At 42.0% G+C, this 24,476-nt stretch overlaps 1 protein-coding gene across 1 annotated transcript in view; it reads left to right on the plus strand.

Annotated features, from left to right (window-relative positions):
• Positions 1–22,307, plus strand: part of OBSCN (obscurin, cytoskeletal calmodulin and titin-interacting RhoGEF) — a 149,842-nt gene extending 127,535 nt beyond the window's left edge. The window contains exons 85-93 of the mRNA XM_066313899.1: positions 712–870; positions 1,911–2,088; positions 4,014–4,127; positions 4,525–4,692; positions 5,521–5,623; positions 6,175–6,304; positions 7,735–7,840; positions 14,129–14,171; positions 18,062–22,307. Coding sequence (XP_066169996.1) covers positions 712–870; positions 1,911–2,088; positions 4,014–4,127; positions 4,525–4,692; positions 5,521–5,623; positions 6,175–6,304; positions 7,735–7,840; positions 14,129–14,171; positions 18,062–19,502 — 2,442 coding nt within the window. The 3' untranslated portion in view covers positions 19,503–22,307. The remainder of the gene's footprint in view (positions 1–711; positions 871–1,910; positions 2,089–4,013; positions 4,128–4,524; positions 4,693–5,520; positions 5,624–6,174; positions 6,305–7,734; positions 7,841–14,128; positions 14,172–18,061) is intronic.
• The last annotated feature ends 2,169 nt before the right edge of the window (positions 22,308–24,476 follow it).

A 24,476-nucleotide genomic window follows, 5' to 3' on the forward strand; every position in this document is an offset into this window, starting at 1 on the left:
TTTTTCCCATGAACCAGGGGTGTGGATTTTTAGATTACCCAGCTATTAGACACTTTAGTCTGGGACTTCCAACACCCTCACTCAAATTCATGTTTTTTTATAGATTTACTGTGTTATGCCAGGGCAAGTAATTTATCCTGTATCCAATGTTTTCCATGGGAATCATGGTATATTGCTGAATGGAGTGGTAAGGCTAAACTACAGTGATACTGTGGTGGGCATTCATTTCTTCACATTTAGGAATCCGAAAAAATGTCCAGTCACACCCCTCGAATGTTTACTTCTCCCTAGAGATGCCAGGGGAAATCCGTGTCACTAACTGAGCTGTGTTTGAGGCTATGTGAATTGAATACTTCCTGCTCTGGTGAAGGTGACCAAATGATCCTATAAAATGTCTGCATAATACACAAAACACAAATTTCCATTTAATATTTACAAGAGAGTTTCTGCCTGACAAAGGCTCTCTATTCTTCTGGCACAAAATAATGCCATTTAAATGAAGAAGTAACGACAACCACTGGCTGTGCCCATGACTGATGAGTCACCTTTAGCATTAGAAACCATCTGCTGTGCTTTAATAAACCAGCAATACATCAGGGGATGATGCAACAGGAACCATTTGTTATTTGTGCACTGAAAAATGATGGTGAGACAGCTGTGGTAATTATTCCAGATGTATCACTGCGTGCTCTTCCTTCTTTTTCCCATCAGGGCCACTTCATTGTGTGGGAAGGAGCTCCAGGAGCTCGAATGGCATGGAAAGGACATAAAAGACATGTTTTCCTCTTCAAAAATTATATTGTGATCTGCAAACCAAAGCGAGACACAAAGACAGACACCTACAGCTACATCTTCAAGAACATCATGAAGGTCTGATCCCTTTATCTTCAGATAAAGCATTTCCCTGACAACTAGAGATTCACTTTTATATGCAGCTTGGACACTCTTCTAATCCTTCTGAGCTATTCCTTTGTTTCAAAAAGTCTTTGAAGCACAAGTAAAATCTACATTTATCCCAAAATATCATTTTTAAACCTCTTGGAAACATGTCAGAAACCATCCGGGTGAACTTCTGGCATGCAGCAAGGAGCTTATATTTATTTAAGCAATTATTTATTTCTGTTACCTCATTTAATTAAAAGCATAAATATATTATAGTGATGTGGATTTTGCTGCCTACAATATTTTCTTCCATTTGTAAATCTCTGGTTTTGGCAGTCTGTAATACTGGGAGTAAATTAGACGGAATCTTATTTGCTAAATTCCATCAGGTTCTCTCTGCTGGTTATGTCCTTTCCAGACACCAATTCTTGTTCAGAAACGGAAAAATTCAGAGGATTTGACCCACTCATCCTCAGGCATTCAGGGTTAAAACTTCCAGAAATTGAGGAAAGAGTTTGCACAAGGCAGGAGATGCTCAACTCCAATAAAAACCAGCCAACCAACCAAAAAACCCATGGAATTCTTGACCAAGGCCTGCCAGGACCTTCTGAAAGCCCTTATCTCTGTCCTCATCAATATCCATAGGCAGATTTTATTTTCCAAGAAAAATGGAAACATTTCCATGCTTTGTCCAGAGAATCTCTGTTCTCTATTTTATTTCCATGTTGCCTGGGCCGAACCCTTCAGGGAAGGTGTGTTCCACTCTTGGGATAACTTTTAATGCTGGACATTGTTTTCCTGAAAAAATTAATCTCAGGAAAAATGTTGGTTTGGTTACCAGACAGTCAAATACAGCAGGGAAAATAACTTTCAGAGTGGCTTTGATTGCTCTTCAGCCAAAGCCACGCTGCATTGTTCTCGCAACCCAAAAAACCTTTCGAAGGAAGTGCAAATTACCCCTTTTTGCTGTTGGATTCCTAAAAAACACAGGATTTGTGGTGATTTTGTTGCCCTTTTCTGTCACTCAGCTGAACAACATAGATGTGAACGACCTGGTGGAAGGGGACGACCGGGCCTTTGAGATCTGGCACGAGCGGGAGGATTTGGTGCGCAAATACCTCCTGCAGGCGCGCACCGTGAACATCAAGAACTCCTGGGTGAAGGAGATCCTGGGCATCCAGCAGCGGATCAGCGAGCCCATCTGGAGTAAGTGTGGCACAGGGCAACCCAAAATGCAGCGGTTTATCTTCTTTTTCTGCCAGAGTGAGATGGTATTTCGTGTTTGGACTCAGGTGTTTATTAATTCTTATCTAAATTACGGTCTCACAAACCATGAGTTCTACAGCACTGCAAGTTAATAAACTAAAAAATGCCCCCCCATCTCTCTTTCTACAGGTCTTTTAAGGATAAATTGTCCAGTTAAGAAATTACACCTAAATTACTTTGACTTTTAACCCAATAACCAACTACCCATGGCCCTCAATGCAGGTTTTTCTACCCGATTACAAAACCCCACCCAGAGCCATGGAGAAGAAGGTGAAAAAGAAGGACTCAGCCTCTGCCCTAAATCCTCCATCTTGCTTTATATATGTTACTATATTCTAAATCCTTAAACTCTGAGTTTCCCACCCTGTGATATCACACACTTCTATCCAAACTCCACACCCACAATCCCAGGGCTGTCACTCAATTTTGGGAGCCTTTTCCACGGCCTGAGGTCCAATGCAGTGTTTGCTTGGGGGTCAGTGCCTGTGAGCACAGAAAGTCTGGAATTCTCAGTGCCCAGGGTTCCAACACCAAACCTCACAGTTGTTTTTTTTTTTTTTTTTCTTGGGTGGTCTCCTTGGTTCAGGGAATTATAAAAGAGGGAAAGAAGTTGTTTATGGCTGTCTAATGTGGGAGCAGGTCCAGGGAAGGGATTTTTCCCCTCTGCTCTGCTCTTGTGGGATCTCAGCTGCAGTGCTCTGTCCAGCTGGGGGGTCTCCAATATAAAATGGATGTGGAGCTGCTGCAGTGAGTCCAGAAGAGTACCATGAAGGTAATGTGAGAGTTGAAACACCTCTCCTGGAGGAAAAGCAGGGAGACTTGGGGTTGTACACTGATCCAGAGTCCTACACACCCCAGTACAAATGATCCTGTGACTTTGCTGAGTCCCAGATTATTTGCTCAACTCCTGGCTTACATTGGTCTATCTTTGCACCTGAGTTTGCTTTGGAATTTTGTCTGGTCATTAAGGCTTCATCATTCTCAGTGTCATTTGAGATTCCACCAGTTTTCAATCCATAAAATCTTTCAGCAGGGATATTAGATCTTTATTTTCCAGGCATAAGCTACAAATGGTGTCCACTACACTTTAAGGCTATTTGGCATCTTAAAATCTCAGAACAGCATTGGATTTAGTCCATGTACACTGAAAACCAAGTCTGAGCACTTAGTTTTTGCACCTTTAGTGAGGTGTTTTAGTGAGGATTGCTAGCAGAATAATTTTGTATGGTTTCATATGGTAACAATGGGTTAAAAAAAAAAAAAGTCACTTAATAAAGGAACAGGTTGCCCAAAGTTGTGGCTGCCCCATCCCTTCAAATGTCCAAGACCATGCTGGATGGGGCTTGGAGAAGCCTGGGATAGTGGAAGGTGTCCATGCCCATGGCAGGGGGAGCAATGCAATGATCTTTAAGGTCTCTTCTAACCAAACCACTCTATGATTTTGTGATTCAATGAAAGCATAGATTTTTTTGTAAGGACACCAGAAGAATGCTAGTTTGGGTATCCAGGCTGCATTTTATTTGAGGAATTATCTTAATGGTGACAGATGTGTGGCGTCTGAATAACAGATGTGCTTATTAAAATCATGGCCTAAAATACTTCCAGATCAGCAACAAATTCTTTTTTATTTTTTCATGTGGTCTAACTTTATAGCCAACAACCAGACATGTTACAGGCTGAATTTAGTCTCAGACAAGCAAGGAGAGCATGTCACCTATAAAGTCTTGAGCTGCTAAAATTTCCTGTTCAGTTTTCCTTCCTGAACCTCAGAGATTTGCAGAAATTATTCTTATCTCACTTAGCAGCAGCCATGCCATGGACAGAGCCCCCTCCTCCAGACTAACACACTTCCTCTGATGTTTCAGTCCCTCCAGATTTTGAGGAAGAGTTGGCAGACTGCACAGCTGAGCTGGGAGAGACAGTCAAGCTGGCCTGCAAGGTGACAGGAGCTCCCAAGCCATCCATCAGCTGGTACAAAGGTACGATCAGCAGGGCATGAAATGTGCCCTCCTGTCCTTACTGCTGTGATAATTGGTCAGTGGGTAATCCAAGAGCTGATCCCCCAGAGATGTTCAAGTCTAGAGACCATGTTTTTGGGAATTTTGGGTGTGCTCCTTTGGCTGGAAAAGCAGAATTATGAGTGCACAGAATGTACTCTGGGATAATTTCACTTTTAAACGAGGAGTGGTGATCTCTCCTTCAACAATACTTTGTCCTAGATGATGTTTTATAGAGACCTGGATGAAGATGAAGAGCTGATTCCTCAGCTGCCAACATCAGCTGCAATAATACAGCTCTCAGGACGAAAAGCTGGATGAAATTCCTAAGGAGGAAACCCTTAGACAGCTATTTTAAAATAAAGAATTTCTCTTTCAGATGGCAAGCCCGTGGAGGTGGATCCCCATCACATCATAATAGAAGATCCTGATGGCTCCTGCACACTGATCTTGGACAATCTGACAGGGGCTGACACAGGACAGTACATGTGCTTTGCTTCCAGCCCCGCTGGGAATGCCAGTACCTTGGGAAAGATCCTTGTCCAAGGTAAATCCTGCACCGATGCAGTGTTTTTACCTGAAACTTGTACCAGCCATGGTGTGAGCAGCAGGACCAGGGCAGTGACTGTCCCCTGTGCTGGCTCTGCTGAGGCACCTCCAGTCTTGGGGACAGTTTTGAGACATGACAAGAAGGACATTGAGAGGCTGGAGGTGACCAGGGAAGGGAAGAGAGCTGGCAAGGGTCTGAAGAATTCCTGAGGGAGCTGGGAAAGGGGCAGAGCCTGGAGAAAAGGAGGCTCAGGGGGGGACCTGGTGGCTCTGCACAAGTCCCTGACAGGAGGGGACAGCCAGGAGGATTTGGGATCTGCTCCCAGGGAACAGGGACAGGAGGAGAGGGAACAGCCTCAGGATGGGCCAGGGGAGGTTTAAATTGGAGATTAGGGAAAATTCTTCACCTAAAGTGTTGCCAAGCACCAGAACAAACTTCTCAAGGAGCTGGTGGAGTCACCATCCCTGGAAGAGCTCAGAAAACATTTAGATGTGGCACTTGGGGATATGGTTTACTGTTGGCCTTAGCAGTGTTAATGGTTGGACTCCATGACCTCAGAGGTCTTTTTCAATCTAAATAATTCTGTGTTTCTACGACACTACAATTTTTAAGACATTCCAGAGGTTCTATACAACATACACTGAATAATGTTTAAAAAAAAAATAAATTTGAGGTACAGGTGCAGGCAACTGTTTTTAGGTCAAAAAATTTGGTCTTTAGTATGCTGATCTTTTAGACCCACTGATAATTATCTGGTTAGGAACACACCCTTCCTATCTGTTCGTATTTCCAGCTACCAGTCACATTTACCTTTGCTTTTTGCAGTGCCCCCACGGTTTGTGAACAAGGTCAGAAACGCTTATCTTGTCGAGGGTGAAGATGTTCAGTTCACCTGCACGGTGGAAGGAGCACCCAGGCCTCAGATCAGGTCAGTCCTACAGCTCACATGGGAACAAATCCTGGTTTCCCATTTTGCATAGTCAGAAAAGTAATTTTGAGTTTTTGACCCTTTCTTTACTGTGTCTTCCATCTCAACCCCATCCCAATGCTGGCTCCTCATAATCTAGACATTCCTGAGATTCTCAGTAATTAATTCTAGCTAGAATTTGGAAAGAAATACCTACAGATAGACCCTGAGGAGGACTCTGTCCAATCTAAAGTCCTGGAAAAGACTTTATCACTGTTCATCCTCCCTGCCTTACACCTGACTTGATTTTATCAGGAATTCAGACAAAAAGCTCAGCAAATCTTGTCTTGTCATCATTTAAAGCCCTTTTCCTGCACTGACTGAGGAGATCTCTTGGGAAGAATCTTATAAATGTGTGCAGTCTAACACCCACCTGCAGCCCTCCCTTCCAGGATCCAAATGTTTGTCTCAGGATTAACTCCTGAGCTGTTTGATGGATGGATCAGTGATCTTGGGGACCTCTTGATGCTGCATCATTTTTCCTGGCTTACACTCCATGTTTTCCCACTCAGATGGTACAAAGATGGGGTGCTGCTGAAGGACACCAGTAAATACCAGACTTACAGTGAACCACGGAGTGGCATCGTAGTCCTGGTGGTCAAGAACCCTTCCAATGAAGATATGGGACACTATGAATGTGAGGTAGGTTTGGAGAGATTTAAATATCTGTCATCTGAAATGATACAGGCAGGAGAATTCATTTTACTGGGAGAGACCCATGGCTGAGTAACTGCTCATAAAAATATAATAGAAAATCAGGCTGAGCTAGATCTGGGCTGTGAATGTCCAAAAACTTCAGAATATTCTGATCTGACAGTTTGTTGGTACAAGTAAGAATTGATGGAGCTTGTTATGGAGCTAAACTCAGATCCAAGTCTCTAGAGGAGAGTCTTACAAAATTTGAGACTGTTCTGATGTGTTACTGTGTTTCTGAACTCTCTTTAAATTATGACTGAGAAACCCTCAAGAGCCAAAAGAAAGAAATTAAGTCTAAATAGAAGAATAAAGCCCTGAATTTCTTGTTTTGTTTGGCAAGCATACGTGGAAGTAGCTGATAAAATGTTTAAAAATGCAAGATATTTTATGAAAATTAGTCATAGTCTATGCATTCATTGTAATAAAACATTGTAGTAAGTTCTGTGGGCTTGGCAATAAATGAAATTTGTCTTGGTTTAGGAAATTAGCATGGGTCAGCTGCTCCGTGGTAAATGGTTCCACTCACAGAAATATTTAGGACATTTGAGATATACTTTAAAGAATTCTACTGGAGTTTTAGCAAAACCAGACTACCTTGCATTTGCCGTTGACTACGATCCTGAGGTCCGGTATTCCCTTGGTTGAGTAAAACTCAGTAATTATTGGATGATAAACCAACAACAAAAAAATCCCCTTTAATGGCCACCTGAGTGTGTGTACAGCAGGAATCTGGGCCTGTTGGTAGAGACAGAATTACCCCAGGAGCAAGTCCCAGGCTGCAGAGCAAACACCCAATAATTAAGTAAATAACTTTGCTAATGTGCTTTAATTTTGTCTGAGTAATCTTTGGTAAAAGACCATGTCACTATAGGAGACAAAAGAGTTCAAATAATTCAGAAGGCAAAAGCTACAGAAAAAGAAGGCTTTTTTTTCTAAATTCTTGCTACTTTTTATAAGGTGTTCCAATACAGATTCAACATGGTTGGTGAATAGGAAACGACGCTTCTTTAAAATGCCATTGGTTAAACCAGAGAAACAGAAAAACACTAGCTGGAAAAGACAGTTTTGAGAAAGGGTAGTTGTTTACCAAGATTGTTTTGAGAAAAAGCTGTCTTGAAAGACTTTTCCTTGGGAAAAGGTAGCAGCTGCTAGCAGCCTAAACTTCTCTCAGGCCCTCACTCCACTGAGCAGCAAAGTGTCCCTTCAAACTCCAGCTTGGGGTCACGCCTTCACCCCTTTCTGTCAGCATTGAATTTTCAAGGGTAGCACAGGCAGCGTTTTACCGTGACAAAACAAACAAAAAACAAAACAAAACAAAAAAAAAAGAAAAAGAAAAAATTCTTGTGTTTCATCTGGCACTGCACGATTCTCTTCAGCTGATGAACAGACTAGGGTCTGCCAAAAGTGGAGCAGAGCTTTACCACCACAGCGCCGCTGCCCTGACCCAGGAGAGGAGAGGAGACCAAGCCATCACCATTGAAGGTACGACCCTTGCCCGGCTCCGTACGTACGCCAGCCCATTGCCCTAAAAAACACTGAGGGTCCAGTATCTTTTGCCACCTTATCCATGTTGGTTGTTGGTGTCCGTGTATCTGTACGTCTTCTGGAGATGTGCATGGGCTCAGCTCTGTGCCCATCCATCATCTGTTGATTTCCAAGCCTGGCAAATCAACTTCATATAATGCTCGTGAAGTGCATTATATGAAAAGAAGGAGGAGCAAAATGAAGGGTTTGTCATGCTACTACTAGTGCAAAAAAAAAAAAAAAAAAAGAAATGTTATGCGTTGGTGGAATACTTGAAAATGTGTGTCAGCCTGGCAGAAATGTTACAGAGGTCACTCAATAGAAGTGGAGGTATATTGTGATTGTTCCTGAAATGCCACTGAAGGACATGGGGCATGGACTGACTGCAGGGTGTCCTGAGCAATGATTAGTTCATCCATTATTTAGGACTGTCCAGGGACAATCAGAGAGTCTGTTCCTTTTTTTTTTTTTTCTGCCAGTTTCACCTGCATTGGTAGGGCGATAAGAATTGATTTTACACCCATCCAAAACCACATCTTTCTTCTCAACTTTTAGTCATCACTGCTGGAAGTTCCCTGCTTTTCCCAGGGATTTCCACACAGACTGTGGTAGTGCTTGCTGTAAACCCATCACAGCCCAGTTTAAACCCATCTGCATCTCCCCAGGGAGCATTTCCTGGCACAGGGAATTGGTTCTCTGTGCATCTCGTTAGTGTCTTTGTGTGGCTGAGTGTGAACCAGCCCTGTGCCCCTCTGGAACAGTTCCCAGTGGTGGCTCAGGAGATGATACAACCGAGGGACAATAGGTAAGGGACAGGCCTGGAGGGCAAGAGAGGGGACTGGGATAGGCACAGGCCTTTCCATGTCAGCAATCCTTGGTGTCACAAGCCTCTCTCAAATGTGGTTGGTGGTGACATGGTCAACAAATGCCAGTTTTGTCAACAGCTCTAGGACCTCCTTTCCTCAGCTTTGGTGCTTCCACAGTGTCTTGTGACAGCAACAGGAGCTCAAGTGCATGTTTGAAAGGGTATAATTGACATTATCAATGTCCACTAAGATGCAACGTTCTGACCTGTGAGGCTGCTGGGCAGAAAATGCTGGAGTCTGGAAAAATATTCAGAGATAGTTGATCCTCCTCTCATATTTTTTCATCATTTTCCACAGCCCTCTGCTGTTGGCCCTGTTTGAGACAGGACTCTGGTCTGGCTGGACCTTGGGTCAGCCCTCTGTAGACAGAAATGTTGTGCCATTACATTAAGAGGATTCATTCACAATCAATTACTAAGATTATCATCCTGATCTATGGACTTTCTTGACTTCATTTAAAACACTTTAGTTCTTTCCCAGAGTCCCATCAAAAATCATTACAGGGAGGATGGTGTAAGTGTAGAAACACTGTAAATTTTTCAGCCAAATAAACCTTCAAGTACTTGAATTCTTTGTCTTTCCTATGCCCCAAAGAGAGAAAAATAAGTTGTGTGCAGGATGCAGAGGAACACAAATAAATCCCTGTCAGGGTGGTGTATCTTGATGCAGTTCCCTTCAGGCAGATGTTATAAATGCAAACAAGGATTGTGTAAAATGTTAGGAGCATTTTCAGCTCTGGGGATTGAAAATGAATATGTTCAGTCCCAAATTTCTCATCTGCTGTTATTCCTGAAATCATAAACAAAACCCCAAAAATTGCAAGCTTGTTTACAGAAATATAATTGGAATTTCCCTGGAAGCTTCAGAAATGTCATGAAATAGGTTTGTTCTGTGATGTGCCATTCCTTGAACTTGGTAATAGGGAAGAAAATAGATCCCTGAGTCATCTCCAGGGAGAAACAGAGGGAGAGCTGCTTCAGGCCAGTGGAGAAAATAGGCTTTTCCATGGAGCAAGAGGATTGTTGTGAGCAGAATCGCACCAGGGATGAATTTGGCACAATGCACTTGACCGAGGAGGGAATTCCTTGCTTTCTTGAGAATCAATAACCAGCCTTGATCTGCCTGGGGAAAAAAAAAATCAGGTTCATCTGGCAAAGAACTGGAGGATGAGTGGATCTCATGAAGGCTATCTCTTTCCATCCTCACAATCCTTCCTATTTGTGAAAATGGGATTATTTGTAACTTCACCAAGAGGACAACATTACTGCTCTCACAACAGGAATAGATACCGTGTCTGCTTCCTGGCTCACCTGCACCCTGGGTCTGAGTTTTACCTGATTTATCTCTGTTCCTGTGAAATGACCATTGTCTGAGTCCCACGAGGCACCCCAGGGGCGACTATTTTAATTTTGATCCTCCTGCCTTTCTGTACTGTTTATTCTGCTGAACCACAGTTTGGGATACCATTAGTCCAGTGGTTTATGAGCCCTGACCCACAGCTGGTGATGGTCCACAGCCCAAGATCATGGCTAAGAAAACCAAAATGCTTTGGTTTAAATCCACACAGTGGGAGTTTGCAGGTCCCTTGGATGGACCAAATCCAAGAAAGGATGGAAACCACTGGACTAAGGGATCCTGTGTGAGCTGAGAACTGCCTTCAGCCACACCTGGTCGCTGCACTGAAGTCAATGGAGGGTTGCTTTTAAAAAATCCTCTTTCTGTGGATATTGGAAGAATTCGAGACACTTTAAAAAAAAAGTGTAGCTGAAAGAAGATCCTTCTCTTTGACTTCCAGTTGACTGTGTCTGCTTTGCACCTCGCTGCTTAACCTGCACAGGACACACCTGGGCTGATGTGCTATGGCATGTTCTGGTGTGATTCATCCACCCAGGCTCACTAACTTGATTATTTGTTCAGAAAAGCAAAGCCCAGTGCCTAGGAAAGGTGTTGCATTTCCATAAGAGTGGGCAGGTCACAACCCAGAACAATACAAGGGGAGGAGTCAGGTATAGGAGTAGAGATAAAGCCATAAATAAAAATTCCTGAAGCAGCTGCAGCCAGGAAACAATAATTCCTTCCCAGCTTTGCCTTAGATTTCATGCAGAGCCTTGGCAGGTTCTGCAGTTGCCTTGTAGCAGCCACCTTGTTAAAAATCAGCAAAATACTTTGAAGTTCTTATAAGGAAGTTTTAAAATACAGAGGAGCATGACATCTCTTAGTGTTACTGAAAAAATAGGGCACAGGAGTTTGTCTCCTGACCATTTAGATGCTCTCTGGTTAGGGTGATGATTAGGGTATTTACCTCATTATTTTTATTCTCTTTATCAGCATGGTTTAATCTCATTTTTTTGGGCTGTCCACAGCGTTTTCAGTGTAAATTCAGGAGAGCCTCATCTACCTTTGCAATCATGTCAGCCACTGCAGGAGTGGAGTCTTTTGGTGGTTTGGGTTTGGAGGTTCTTGTTCGCTTATTTAGGTTTTGGTGGAGTGTTTTTAAAAGAGATCCCAAAACACTTGCATTTCCTTCATAAAATTTAAATAAAATTCTTATACCTATGAATTGAGCCACCAACCCTGGAGGGATTTCCAAGCCCTGGGGATTTCCCCAGTGTCCCCTGGCACCTGGGGACAGGGTTTGGTGGTGAAGGTGGCAGTACTGGCTCAGCAGTTGGATTCAGTGGTCTTTTCCAACCTCAGCAATTGCACGAATTGCTCATTTCAGGATTAGTTTTAGCAGTTCTTGTCAGGTTCTGCAGATTAGTCTCCAAGGTGTAGCAGAAGGAGATGAAAACAGAACAGTGCTCCTCTGGTTCATGTCAGCAAAAATAGGTTTAAGCTTCTGTGAGTGGAGAAAAGAGACTTAAAAAATTGTAATAAAGGCCATTAAAAAAGCCTTCCATCCATTCACTTATCCTCAGTGTTCCATCACTTGTAAACCAATGTTTTAATCTATTAACCAAAGAGATGTCTGGTCCTATAAAAGCACTGGCTGTCCCTAATGCTTACAGCTTTTAACCTGCTTATCAGGGGCTCCTGCTTTTGCAAAGCTGTTTGCCTAAAATGCTCTTGAAAAGTTGAAATGATAAATCCGGTGCTAAAAAAAAATGGATGCAGAATATTTTCCTCTCGGGGAAAAAAAAACAACAGGAAAAAAGAAAAAAAAAAAAAAAAAAAAGGAAAAAAAGAAACCCAAATTCTCTCATCCTACTTTCATGTGGTTCTATCCTTCAATATAGGATTGCTCAAATCCTCCCTCACACCTCGGACAGCACATATACAATTTTTTAAATGCCAGTTTCAGCTTTCTCTTCTCATCCCAGGCCTCCTGAACTTTTGAATATTCAATCTCTTTGACATCCACTACAAATAGAAATGTCACAGTTGGTGTCATTTGGGAGGACTGCAAGAACAGAAGTTAATAGGGCAACCATTAAAGAGACTTTTTCTTACAGACTTTGTGAGGTTTCATTAAATTTATTCACCTATTTAGTTTATATTACTTAATTCCCATCTAAATACACTTGTGGCAAAAATAATTGTAGATAACACCTATTTACAAGTGTATAATCCAATTAATTAAAACATCTTCATCAGAACATCAGGATTTTTACTCATATGCTCACTACATATGGATTAATCTCATTGTATATTTAATGAGATGTTCTAAAAGTTATTTGAAAATTGCAGAATAGTGATTTAAAAATTCAGTGAAAACCTCTAACCTGAGTGTAGTAAATTGTTTGAGCACTCAGTTCATCTGCCACCACTGTATTATTATCATTCCACCATTTAAAACAAGGTTTGAGTCGTTAAAAAAATAAAAAAATAAGGGTAGGTAAAAGGTTTTATTGTAATTGTGTCCAGGGATAAATATTTGAAAATAATTTTGCTCTTTACTTATCCAGTTAGTGTAAACTCAAATTTGCAAACAGATTTTGTTTAAATTCACCCAGTTCTGCAGTAACTCCTTTGAATCTCTGGGAAATGATTCCAGATTTTCACAGGCATAAACAAGACAAGTGCCTGCAAAAGAAACATGAGCTCTAGGTCAGATAATAACGTCAATATTTGCACAAAATTCTTTTTCATTATGATTAAATTCACGTTCTTACCTGAGGCAGGGAAGAGCTCTTGGAAGTGAAGTGGCAGGAAAATTAGGTTAAAGTACTTCATTTAATATTGAAAATGTATTTTTAATTTTCAGTGAATGCAGGTTTGGGGGCACCATTGAAAACATCAGCACTAATCATCAGTTATTTAACAAATAATACAGACACTCCAGATTCCCTGGGCAAGAACTGTTTGTGATATTATAGATATTTTTAAGTAGCAGTTCTCTTCAATTGCACTGACTGAATATTACCAGAGCTTATTTATTATAGGCTGGCTGGAAAATTGAAAACCAATTGCTGGAGATTAAGTTATGGGGGTTTTTTATATATATTTTGCTAGTTTATTGAATTAAAAGTGGGGCTTGGTGATGTTTTTTTTTCTAGATCTCAAATAGGCTCAGCAGTTCAGAGCATGCTCAAAGCAGGGTGGTTCTAAAAGTGCCTTAATTTTATTCCAGTGGATAGGATGGGATGGGAAACCAGCTGAAAACCTCAGTCAGATCTTCAAATGGTATCTTTCTACCTTTTAGAAATGTCAGTTTTAAGAAACATTTGCATTACCATGAAATCAAAACTTTTGGGCTTGATATGCATCAACAGCTTCTAGTTGGTTACGGGAAAAGGGTCAGGAAAAATTGCAAATTAGAGAAAAAAAAAAAAAAAAAAAAAAAGAGAAGGAGTAGACACAGGGCTCTCCTGAGTTTCCTAGGATTTGGGGGATTTTTTTGATGCAGATTCTCTCTATTGATGATAATTATACGAATTTTCATATTTATCAGCTTGGATTTTGTATCCAGTCCACAAAAGTTTGGCCACAACCCAGTGTTTGGGGCAACTCTTTTTTTTCTAGGAAGTGAAATCACAGTTTAAAGAATTTCAGCTCTCCAGGATTTTCCAGGTTGAGGCATTTTCAGGTTTCTGACACCATCACTACCTTATCATAGGATAAAGAAAATTTAAATAAAGACCTTGTTTTCCAGCTTTGACCTACCAAACAAAAACGGTAGAATAAACAAATTTTTTGCCAAATTGTTCCCCACAAAATATTTAATTTCAAAGCTAAATGTTCAGAGAACATTCTGGATTCTCATTCCTGGTCAGAAACACTAAAGATGAATGCTGGAGATAACCACAGAAAGCATGGATGGGATGGTACAGTTGGTTATTTTTCACTCTGGTTTATGTTGATCAACTGAGCGAAGATAATTTCATCATTTCAGCTTTTGCCTTTCTTTAACCCCATGCTGTTCATACTGTTCTCTTTGTAGTCACTGAACAAGAGACTAAAGTGCCCAAGAAAACCATCATCATGTAAGTGCTGATTTTTTTTTTTTTTTTTTTTTGGTAACATTTGTGGGTTGTTTCTTTTTGCCTTGCTGCCTCTGCATGATCCAATAACAAGCTTGTGCTCACTGACTGTGCAAGTGTGTTCATTCCCAGCCCAGCAGATCCCATGGAATTCTGTGCCCTGTGAAGTGATCATCTTAAAAAGAAAAAGTCCTTTTGTTCTTTTCCAAAACCAGCAGCACTGGTGTTAGACACAGCCTGGGGCAGTTATTTTATGATATTACACAGGAAAAATATTCCCTCGAATGCTGATAGAGTCGCACAAGAGTTCAGGAAGGTGGAATCTGACTCTCAGTGTTGAATGAAACCAGCTTTGAAAACTGTCTGCCTGAAAATATCCACCAATTTAACAAATATCTCAGAGCTTAGAGTGATTTGTTCTGGCTTTATTTTAAATTTTTTTCAGGAAAGCCTTGTATGATGAAGCAGAAGGAAGATGAATGCTTTTATCCCCTTCTATATTTCTAATCTAATATAAATAATTGACTTGGTCATTTTAGATACTTTGAGCCTGGTTTATACTGGATGCCTATAAAATACACAGATTAATTACTACAAAAAGCAGTATTTTCTCAGTCATATTTAGCCTCGAAGCCAAGCAGCCATTAAAATCTTAATTTATCTTCTTAAATATGTAGAGAAATACATAATAAAATTGTTTCATGTGCTGGAAGGGGAACATAGGCCTGTGACAGGATTTCAGAGCAGCTCCAACCATGTCCTGATGAGGGCAGGAAGTAGTTATACAATGGATATTTTGGGGAAATGCCTTCCCCCAGTAGCTGCACTATTGCTAAAATCAGCCCTTGACTTCGACTTGAGACTTAAGTGCTGGCATTTTGGTTTTTTTTTTTTTAATTTTTTTAATTTTTTTAAATTTTTTTTTAATTTTTAAATTTATTTTAATTACAAATAATTAATTTTAATTTTTTTTTAAATTGCAACTAAAAGATGGTTCAGAGTTTCTTACCCTTTATCCCTTAAATTGTTTTCTGTGAGGATTATTCCTTTAGACCCATGCACTTGGCCCTTTTGGAGGCAGTGGTTTATAAGATGCCCCCTCCTCCCAGAAGCTGCACATAAGCTCAGTTAAATTCCCAGCAACTAGACCTTTTTCACCCTGAAAAAAACCCAGAAAATAAAGTGGTTTTACCTGTACTGCCTCAAGGACCAGGATTCAGACAGGGGCAATTGAACAGAGAGTTATTTTATTATATCTCATTCTGAAATATCCTAAGTAGTGAGCAGGAGGGAATCCCAGAGCCAGATCACTGCTAAAACTTAAAAAATCTCATTTTCCCACATCTCTGTGCCTGTATCTGGAGCAGCAGCATTAATACTGGTGGATTAAATAATATTCATTGATACAAAACACCATCAGTTTAGCCGATTTCTAAATTTCTGAGATCTAAATTCCATAGGACAGCTCCAGAAGGGATTCCTAAATCGAGGGCTGCAGCCTCTAAGGAGTCAGGTAAATTTAGAAGTGAGATCTCAGAAATTCCCCTCCTTTTGTGGTCATGAACTTTAGATTAGAGTGGACCTCAGCTGAAATTGGGATAGTGGTGGGAAAAAATTTGGGAATAATTCTGTAAGAGCAGATTTTAAGTCTTAATCTGTAGCAAGCTGATGAACAGAAGCAGCTTTAGAAGTGCTGGCAGAAAAAAACAGGTAATTGAGAGATGGGATTGAACAATGTCCATATATACAAATCCCAGACCCCGCAAACCCATTTTAATTTTGCAACATAGATTAAAGTCTACTGCAAGCACCCAAGGATTCAATCTCATGCAAAAATTATTTAGTTTTGTGTAATTCAGAAAGGCACCATAGCCAGCAGGAAAGCTCTGCACAGACCTTAAAGGTCCATGGAAAAACTGCAGAAAACTCAGGGAAAAGAGTAAATCAGTGGAAATGAGCAGTAGAAGAGAGGGTGCTCTGTGAGGAAATAAATCTCCTTTAGCTGATTCAGTCCTGAACGCCACCGTGTCCTCAGAGGGAGAGATTGATGGTGGAAACAAATCCGATCTCCAGAGGAGAAGGAAGTGCAAGTTTTCAAAAATACGACCAGAAGATGAGAAAGGCTGCAATAAACCCAAGAGGATTTAGTCTTCCATGATGGCTATAAAAAGGTTTTCCATTCTCAAGGGCAAAATCAGAGCAGAGGGGGTGACCTTCAGCCCACGGTGAGGAGGAAGAGAGGAATTAAAAAGCTGCTGTCTCTATTCTCAATCTCAGTTCAGGCCACTGTTTCACCCTTCAGTCAAATCTTTGTTTTTAACCCCATTCCTTGGAGGTAGGGACAGAAACCCAACACAGGGAAAAGAAAAAAAAAAAAAAAAAGAGCTTTTCCTGTGATTTCCACTGGAGCAGACTTGGAGCTTTGGCTTCCTTGTGCTTGCCAGGAAAACACTGCCAGAAATCTATTTACCTGAAAGTTTTTTCTGTGTAAGAAACAACACAGAAAGACCTGCAGGAAAAACTGGATGTTAAGTATATAAATAAGGAGCACTGAAGACGGGGTTTAGGCCTTGAAGGGACCTTTAAAGATAACCCAGTCCAACCCCTTGCTGTGAGCAGGGACAATTTCACTTCCATCAGGCAACTCAGAGCCCCATCTAGCCTGACCTTGAATATTTCCAGGGATGGGGCATCTACCAACAGCCCAACCTCAGTCAAAAAATCTAAAGTAAAGCCAGCAGAAGTACTCTGAGAAATCATAACTCTGCATCCCAGTTTGGCTTGGTATTCCTGTGTCTATTGGAGGCAGTAGTGTCAGGCTGTGTCTGCACCATATAGAGTAAGAAAAAAAAAGTCATTTTGGCAGGAGATGTTCTAACTTTCTTTTCCTGGTTGTCTCCACATTTTAAGCATCAATCCCTTTCAGTGTAACTATTCTGCTTGTGGAAATGCAGATCTCTGGTCTCAAAAGAGGCTGTAATTAAAAAGAAAGAGAGAGATGTTATATTAATTAAATATTATAAAGATGATCCTGACCCTACTGCAATAAAGGGCATTTAGCCATTGAGGTGGATGGGATTAGGATTTTAGCCAAGGATATTGAGGAAAAGGTTAAAGTCTTTGAGTGCTTAAAATTTTGGGGGGTCCAGAGTAGCACAGTGGGTGACCAACACCAGCACATGACATACAGCAGCACCCAGCAGAGCATCTCTCAGCTGGACAGGGATAAATATTTGAAAATAATTTTGTTCTTTACTTACCCAATTAGTATAAACTCAAATTTCCAAACAGATTTTGTTTAAATTCAGTCAGTTCTGCAGTAACTCCTTTGACTCTCTCGGAAATGATTCCAGATTTTTACAGGCATAAACAAGACAAGTGCCTGCAAAAGAACCATGAGCTCTAGGTCAGATATTAACATCAATATTAGCTCAAACTTTTATTTTAATTATGGTCAAATCTGTGTTTTTTTACCTGAGGCAGGGAAGAGTGCTTGGAAGTGAAGTGGCAGGAAAATTAGTTTAAAGTACTCCATTTAATATTGAAAATGCATTTATAATTTTCAGTCAGTGCAGGTTTGGGGGGAGGTTAATAAGGTTGGAAGGTTTAATAAGGTTTAATAGAGCTGGGGTTTTCCCTGGGGAAAAGTGTACTGGCATTTTCCCCGGGGAATAGGGCACAGGGGTTTTCCCTGGATTAGGAAGCAGAGACAGGCATGTGGGTGTGTGCTCTGAGTGTGTGCCCCTCCCAAAGTGGTCGCTCCCCCAAAAGCTGGAATACTCACCCAAACTAACCCCATGTGGCACCCTGGCCAACCACAGCATGTGCTGGTGGAGTGTGGCTCCCCAAAAAGCCTCATCTTGCCCGCCAACTCCACCCCTTTCTGCCATCAGAGAGGAGACCATAACCACGGTGGTGAAGAGCCCAAGACAAAGGGGAAGGGTTTCTCCTGCACGTTCTCCTTCGGGTCATTCTCCTTCCCGCTCCCCGCGGGCGGAGCCGGTTCCAGAGCCGGTTTATGTCTCCAAGATCAGGCAGCCCATCCACAGACACGACCAGGAGGCAGCACCAAAGTCTGCTGCTGTCCCCAGGCTTTATGTCACAGAACACGAGGAGATGCAAGGGGCAGCGGCGAGGGACGTCGTTGTGGAAAGCACAGTGGAAGAGAAAAAGCCCAAGTGGGTCGAAGTGGAAGAAATAATTGAATTCAAGGTGAAAAAATCACCAAAGCCCACAAGGAAAAGAGGGTCTTCCCCAGTAAAACAAGAAAAAGATGACTCAGGGGTGTTAACGTTCACTTTTCCCAGCTCAAGGCCAAAGCACTCCCCAGAAGATGATCCAAACACAAACAACTCCAACAACAAATTGGTGGAACAGTCAAAATCTCTGCCAAATGAGGGTCTCTCTGAAAGTGACATCCAGCCTCTGGTGTATACAACCGAGCAGGAAGGACCTCAAGTCAGCAGTGAAGAGAGAAACTCTCCCTGTGGGTCTGAACAATTGGGAAGTGATTCATTTATGGATTATGGAACTGAAGGAAAGAGCTGCCCACAGGAACCACGTGCTGGCTGCGGGTCAGAGGCCGCCTCCCCTCTGCTTGCCTGCGGGGGTGAGCCTTTGGTGTTCAGTTTTGGGACAGCTGCTGGACACCAGCACGAAGTTCTGTTCTCCCTGGAGAGCCCAGAGGACAAGGAAGGGGTCGATGAAGTGGATGTGTCTTGGCCTGTTGGAGAGGAGGCGCCCGAAGTAATACAGGACATCCTTCCCGAAGAGGACACCGTCATAGTGGATGAGCCAGAGGAGCTGCACACGGACGACATCAGCACCCGGGACCGCAAGATTTTAACCCACAACGGCAAACCCTTAACTCTGGAGGACCTGGAGGACTACGTGCCTCAAGAAGGCGAGACCTACAGGAGCGGGGATCAGAGGCAGGCGGCGGAGAAGCCCTGCGAGATCTCCGTGCTGCAGACGGAGATCAACGAGCCCACCATCGGCAAGCCGGTGCTGCTGAACCTGGTCAGGCCCGTGGTGCCCCAGCCCAGGCAGAGGTTCTTCAGCCAGTACGAGGAGCACGTCCCCAGGGGCGTGTTCGTGTCAGCATCCCGGGTGGGGCCCTCCAACATCTCCTTCCGCGTGGGCGGCGATCCGCGGGCGGCTCCTCCCGGCCCCTCCTTCACCGTGAGACCCTCGTTCTGCACCGAGGTCCAGCGCTCGGCGGACAGCGGGCAGCCCAGCTTCAAAACTGAGGTTTCCACCAGGACCCTCAGCTACGGGACTGTTGGCGAGCCTGTCACCTTGCACATCAGCACAGAAGACCTCTCCCAGAGCTGAGAAGACGCAAGCGTAGTTTTTAACGCCGAAGAAAAGCAGCTTGATTTAAAAAAATAATAATCAGAATTGTTGTAAGCGAGGGGAATTGGTGGTGAAGATTACGAGGTGGCAAGCACAAGGGAATACCTTAGAGGGAAATGTATTTAAATATGATGTGTCAAGCTTTTCCAGTCTTAAAGGGAACAGTCTGTCAGAACAGTTTGTAACTTAAAAAGCTTTGATCTAGGTGAACATGTATCATTCCATAGTGGAGCAGTGATGGGAGGTTTAGGAAAAGCCTGATTCTTCTACCTATGACAGAAATAGAGATGAGGAAGTGTATTTTTTTTTTTGTCCATGAACTTCATAATTGTTTCATGTGCCAGTTTATGGTGTGGCAAGGAGGTGAAAGTATCTAAGCTTTTCAGCATCCTTCAGTAGCCCAGGACAGGGGCTGTCTCCTGTCACTGTGTGGGCCCAAAGGTCATGAAGCTTCACTCTGCTTTGACTCTGCTCTACATTTGTGACACCAATTAGCTCTACCAAAATTTCTTCATAAACCTTTCAACATGCACAGTCTGGTTGCATTATTAAACTTATGCCATATAATGAGATATATATATATATATATATATATTAAATATTACATATGCCAGGGATTCAAAGGGCTGCTCAGGCCTTTTGGTTGAAATCCCAGTTTGACTCTAGTCAGTGGTGAGAGTCCCACTGTCTTGAGGAAGCAAGAGTTTTGTTGTTCTGTTCTAATTTCAAGTGAAAAAGACTACATTTTCTAAATGACTGATATTTTCAAATCCGCTTCCTAGTTGTCTGATAATGTAGGTTTCATTATTCTGCATTCTAGTGTGGTGGATTTATAAACCGTATCTTTTGAAATATAATTTAGTTAACATGCACTGAAAGATCAAAGTGCTGCACAAAATAATTTCTGCACCTGCAATCAAACGTTAACAAGCACAAAGGACCACAAAAGTGGTCTTTGCCAATAAATATGCCTGGATGAGTATTTGTTCTCCTGAACGTGCCAGTGGTGAAACATTCCTGCAAACAGATTGATCCATGATGTCTGTCCCTTTTATGTGATAAGAGGAATTTACCACTGAGCTATGGCAAAGTAGCAGGAGCACAAAAAAAATATTAAAAGAAAAAAACTTTACCATAAATATTCAGTTGAAACATAGATCTCTTCCAAATGTATTGGGCTGCCAGTTGCAATTGCATCGAATCACTGTAACCAGGAAGGTCGAGGTGCCTCGAGGAGGAGCTGACTGTGGAGCTCCTCTGGAGCTTTGCTGCACGAGGGGGAGGATGAGGTGCACTGAGCACAGCCCATCCCTGCTGGCTTCACCAAAAATGGATGTTGCCCAGACCTCCAACAAGCTGCTCTGAAACCAGATGAGCTCCCAGCCCCAGATCTTGGTGCAGTTGGAGTCAGATGGAGCTCACTGATTTCAGCAGAACCCTGCACTGGCCCTCTCTGGTGACAGAGATGTGGGGTGAAAAGCCCCCATACCCTCTCCCAGCTGAGCTCTGTAGAAATGTTCAGTGGAAAGTGTTTAAATTTATGGTTTAGGGAAACCAGAAATGCTCAGGCACAGCTGAATTTTGAAGCAGCATGAGGAGAGAGGGTGGGGTGAGTTTCTGCCTTGGGAACGAATGAATGATGCTGGCTCCGTGTTTCCCAGCCAGGTGATATTGAGGAGCTTGTTCTGGAGGCTTGGGGCAATATTCCTGCCAACAGGGACTGAATTCACAAAAGGTGCTTGTAGAAAAGTCATATTTTTTCCTTCTGCAGCCGCACCTTGTGCTGACTAAAATGAACATACTGATTTCACAGCTTTTCACTTTCAACATCCACTCAGGATGTCGTGTGCACTACCTTCATGATATAGGATGCTTTTCCAGTGGTGAAGGAAATCAAGCTTCCTTTATGGTACTATCCTGTTTTTTATAACATCTCCTTGGTTTATACTGTTTGTTTTATAATGGAGCAATACGATGGATATATATATTAGTGCTTTTTTCATATATTGTGCTGTACATTGGAAAGTAACAGACACACAGCAGGGAAATGCTTTCAAAGCTAAATATATTTCTTTTATTTTGAGCCTGATCCTGATCACAGTTGTTCCAGTATCAATCTAGAATAATTTCACAGAAGGAAGTGGAATTGATTCAGACGTACAAAGATACTGCTGAGAAAAGAATTTGCCCTATGATATTCAATATTCAATATTCAATATTAAAACAAAAGATAATGAAGATGTGTAAAGGAACGTGGAGGTTTCCTCCTGTTGTGGTCGATACTCAGGTTTTTCTAAAGAAACTCTAAGGCTGCACTTCAGATGGTCATAGAAAAATAATTATACTTTGATGCATTAGCTCAAAGCAATTAACATCTGTTTACATTTTCTTTTGAAATTCAAGCAAGAGAGAATCAATTGAAGGGAATTTTTAAAATCCTATGCAGGGCTCTGTTCAAAAAGTGAAAGGTTTATGAGAAATTCATTAAATATTTTCCTAGAGGTTAAAAATTATGCTTGTAAGTGATTCAACTGTGTAGATAACTAATGAGATGTGTGGGGATTTATTTCCTGTAGATGAAAAGATACAGCTGTATGAAAGATTTTAATACAATGAATGTTTTACTGAAATTCCTGGAGGTAAATGGGTATTATTAAAGTGGAAACTTCAGTTTGCTTGAGATACAAAAAAGATAAAAAAAACCACACATAAAAAAAAAATCAAGTGCAAGATATGCTGTTAGATGCTGAGTTTAAATCAATAAATGTCTTGCATCAGCTGTCACTGAACTTGTTGGGTTTCTGTGTTCTTTGTTACAGCACTTGATATTCCATCAGCTCATCCTCTTCTCCCACTGGCTTCAGCAGGAGCTGGGTTGCAGCCCAAGAATATTAATGCAGTTGGGCTCTGGCTCGTTTTTAATGAACAGTTTCAGGAGTCCTGAAGTGAAGAAAACCTGTTTTTAGGGATATTTCCAACTCAGGAATCTTGAATGTCTCACATCCTCTTGGGTCCTTCTCCGAGACCAAACTGGAGCTTCAAAATATGTGTCAGTCTTGAGTTCCTGGGGATGGGCTGGAGTTGTGGGGTGGAAAGGCTCAAGGATGAGATTTTAGAGCTGGGAAAGAGGTTTTCCACCACAGGGTGTCATCACTGTGGTGTTTGTTAGTTCTCTGTATCTTGAGGGATACTAAAAGAGCCTCAGTCTGAATCAAGTGTCCAAAAGAGAGAAGTGGTGTAATGTCTTCTAGGCAGGGAGGAAAGTGGTGATATTGGAGCATGGAGTAGACCAGTGATTTTATATAACCTCTATATCTATACACCTATGAATATATTTCCTGAATGTTTTATGCCTTTCCAATCATTTCACTTGTTGGCAGCTGCTCAGTTCACAGGAGAACACCAGCTGGCAGAAATCACAGCAGGAACTCCAGACAATCCAGGTATTTCTCCAGGAAATATTTAATGTGTTCCCAGCCAGCCCAGTGCTGAGAACACTGATGGGCAGTCTGAGACACCATGTGAGCAAATCTTGCTTTTTTCCATCAACAAATTCAGGCAGGAAATATTTTGTCACCATCGTGATAATTGAAAGCAAAAATCAAGTGGGATGTCTTCATCCACACACAGCCTTCAACTTTATTTTCTCAGGTCTATCATGAGAATCAACTTTCTTGAGGCCAGAAAAGGAGCAGAATCAAAACCCCTATGGGGTTTTGCTCATTCATGTCAATGACATTAAACAAGTCAGACCTGTTTATTCCAAATGCTCTTATTTTATTTTCTCGAACCATGTGATGATTTGAGTTTTCTCCCTTGCTCAGTGAGCGATCGCATCATGAACATGATCATTGTCTTAACCTGACCTGCATTTTTTCTATCTTCATTATTACGTGGGGGCTTCCCTAGGTACCATCCATCCTTTTGTTGTGCCTCTCCAGGATTTGTGGGAAGTTTATCAGGCAGGAGATGGGGTGAGATGAGCTCCTGCAGTCTGTGATCCCATCCTTCTACCACCAAACCCATCAGAAATATTCAGATATTGTGAAGCAGGACAGACACATCACCCTAGAGCTTTTATGAAAAAGAACAGCCCTCCCTTCATTCCCCTGCCCCTCTCCAGAGTCCCTGATTCCTGTTCAAGGCTGATTCCTGTTCACTCCTTTTCCTTCCCTGTGAGATAACGCCTTCCTTGCACGTGGGGTGTGTATCAGTGCAATGCATCCATTTCATTGCCCTTATCAAGTGGTTGTTTCCTTCCCCAGAGGGTGCTGGGCACTGCCAGGCTCCCCAGGGAACGGCCAGAGCTCCAGGAGTGTTTGGATAAAATCCCAGGAACAGGTTGGGATTGTTGGGGTGACTGTGCAGGGCCAGGAGCTGGACTTGGATGATCCTTGTGGATCCCTTCCCGTTGGGGATATTCTGTGATTCTATGGTTAATAAAGGATTTTTTGACAGACCAACCAGTGTGGGGTTAAAGTGGGAGACTGATCCTTTATTCCACTGTCTAGGAACAGGCCAGGTGTCCACACAGGTGGCTCAGTGTCCCCAGTCTGCTGAGGTACAACTTTCCAAAGCCTTTTGTGCCAGCCTTTTTATTTTAACTCTCACCTACACTGCCTCTTGCTGGAATAAGCATTTCTTCATCAACTCTCTTCCCTAGGAGGGGAAAACAATAAGGCTGCATATATTTCCATGGGTTGTATTATGGGGTTTTTTAATTTTCTTTTCTTCTGTTAAAGCTAGGATTAAATGCTCGAGAGAAGGATTTTGTGTTTGGAGTCAGAAGTTTATTAATTCTTATCTATAGTAACAGTCTCACAAGTTGTGAGTTCTAGCTAACAAAGTAGAAAATGGCTCTGTCTCTATGTCTTTACAAGGTCTTTTAAGCACAAATTTTGTCCAATTATGAAATGGCACCTGAATTATTTTGACTTTTAACCCAATAGCCAA

Source organism: Sylvia atricapilla, chromosome 1, assembly GCF_009819655.1.
Source record: "Sylvia atricapilla isolate bSylAtr1 chromosome 1, bSylAtr1.pri, whole genome shotgun sequence".
Classification (NCBI taxonomy): domain Eukaryota; kingdom Metazoa; phylum Chordata; class Aves; order Passeriformes; family Sylviidae; genus Sylvia; species Sylvia atricapilla.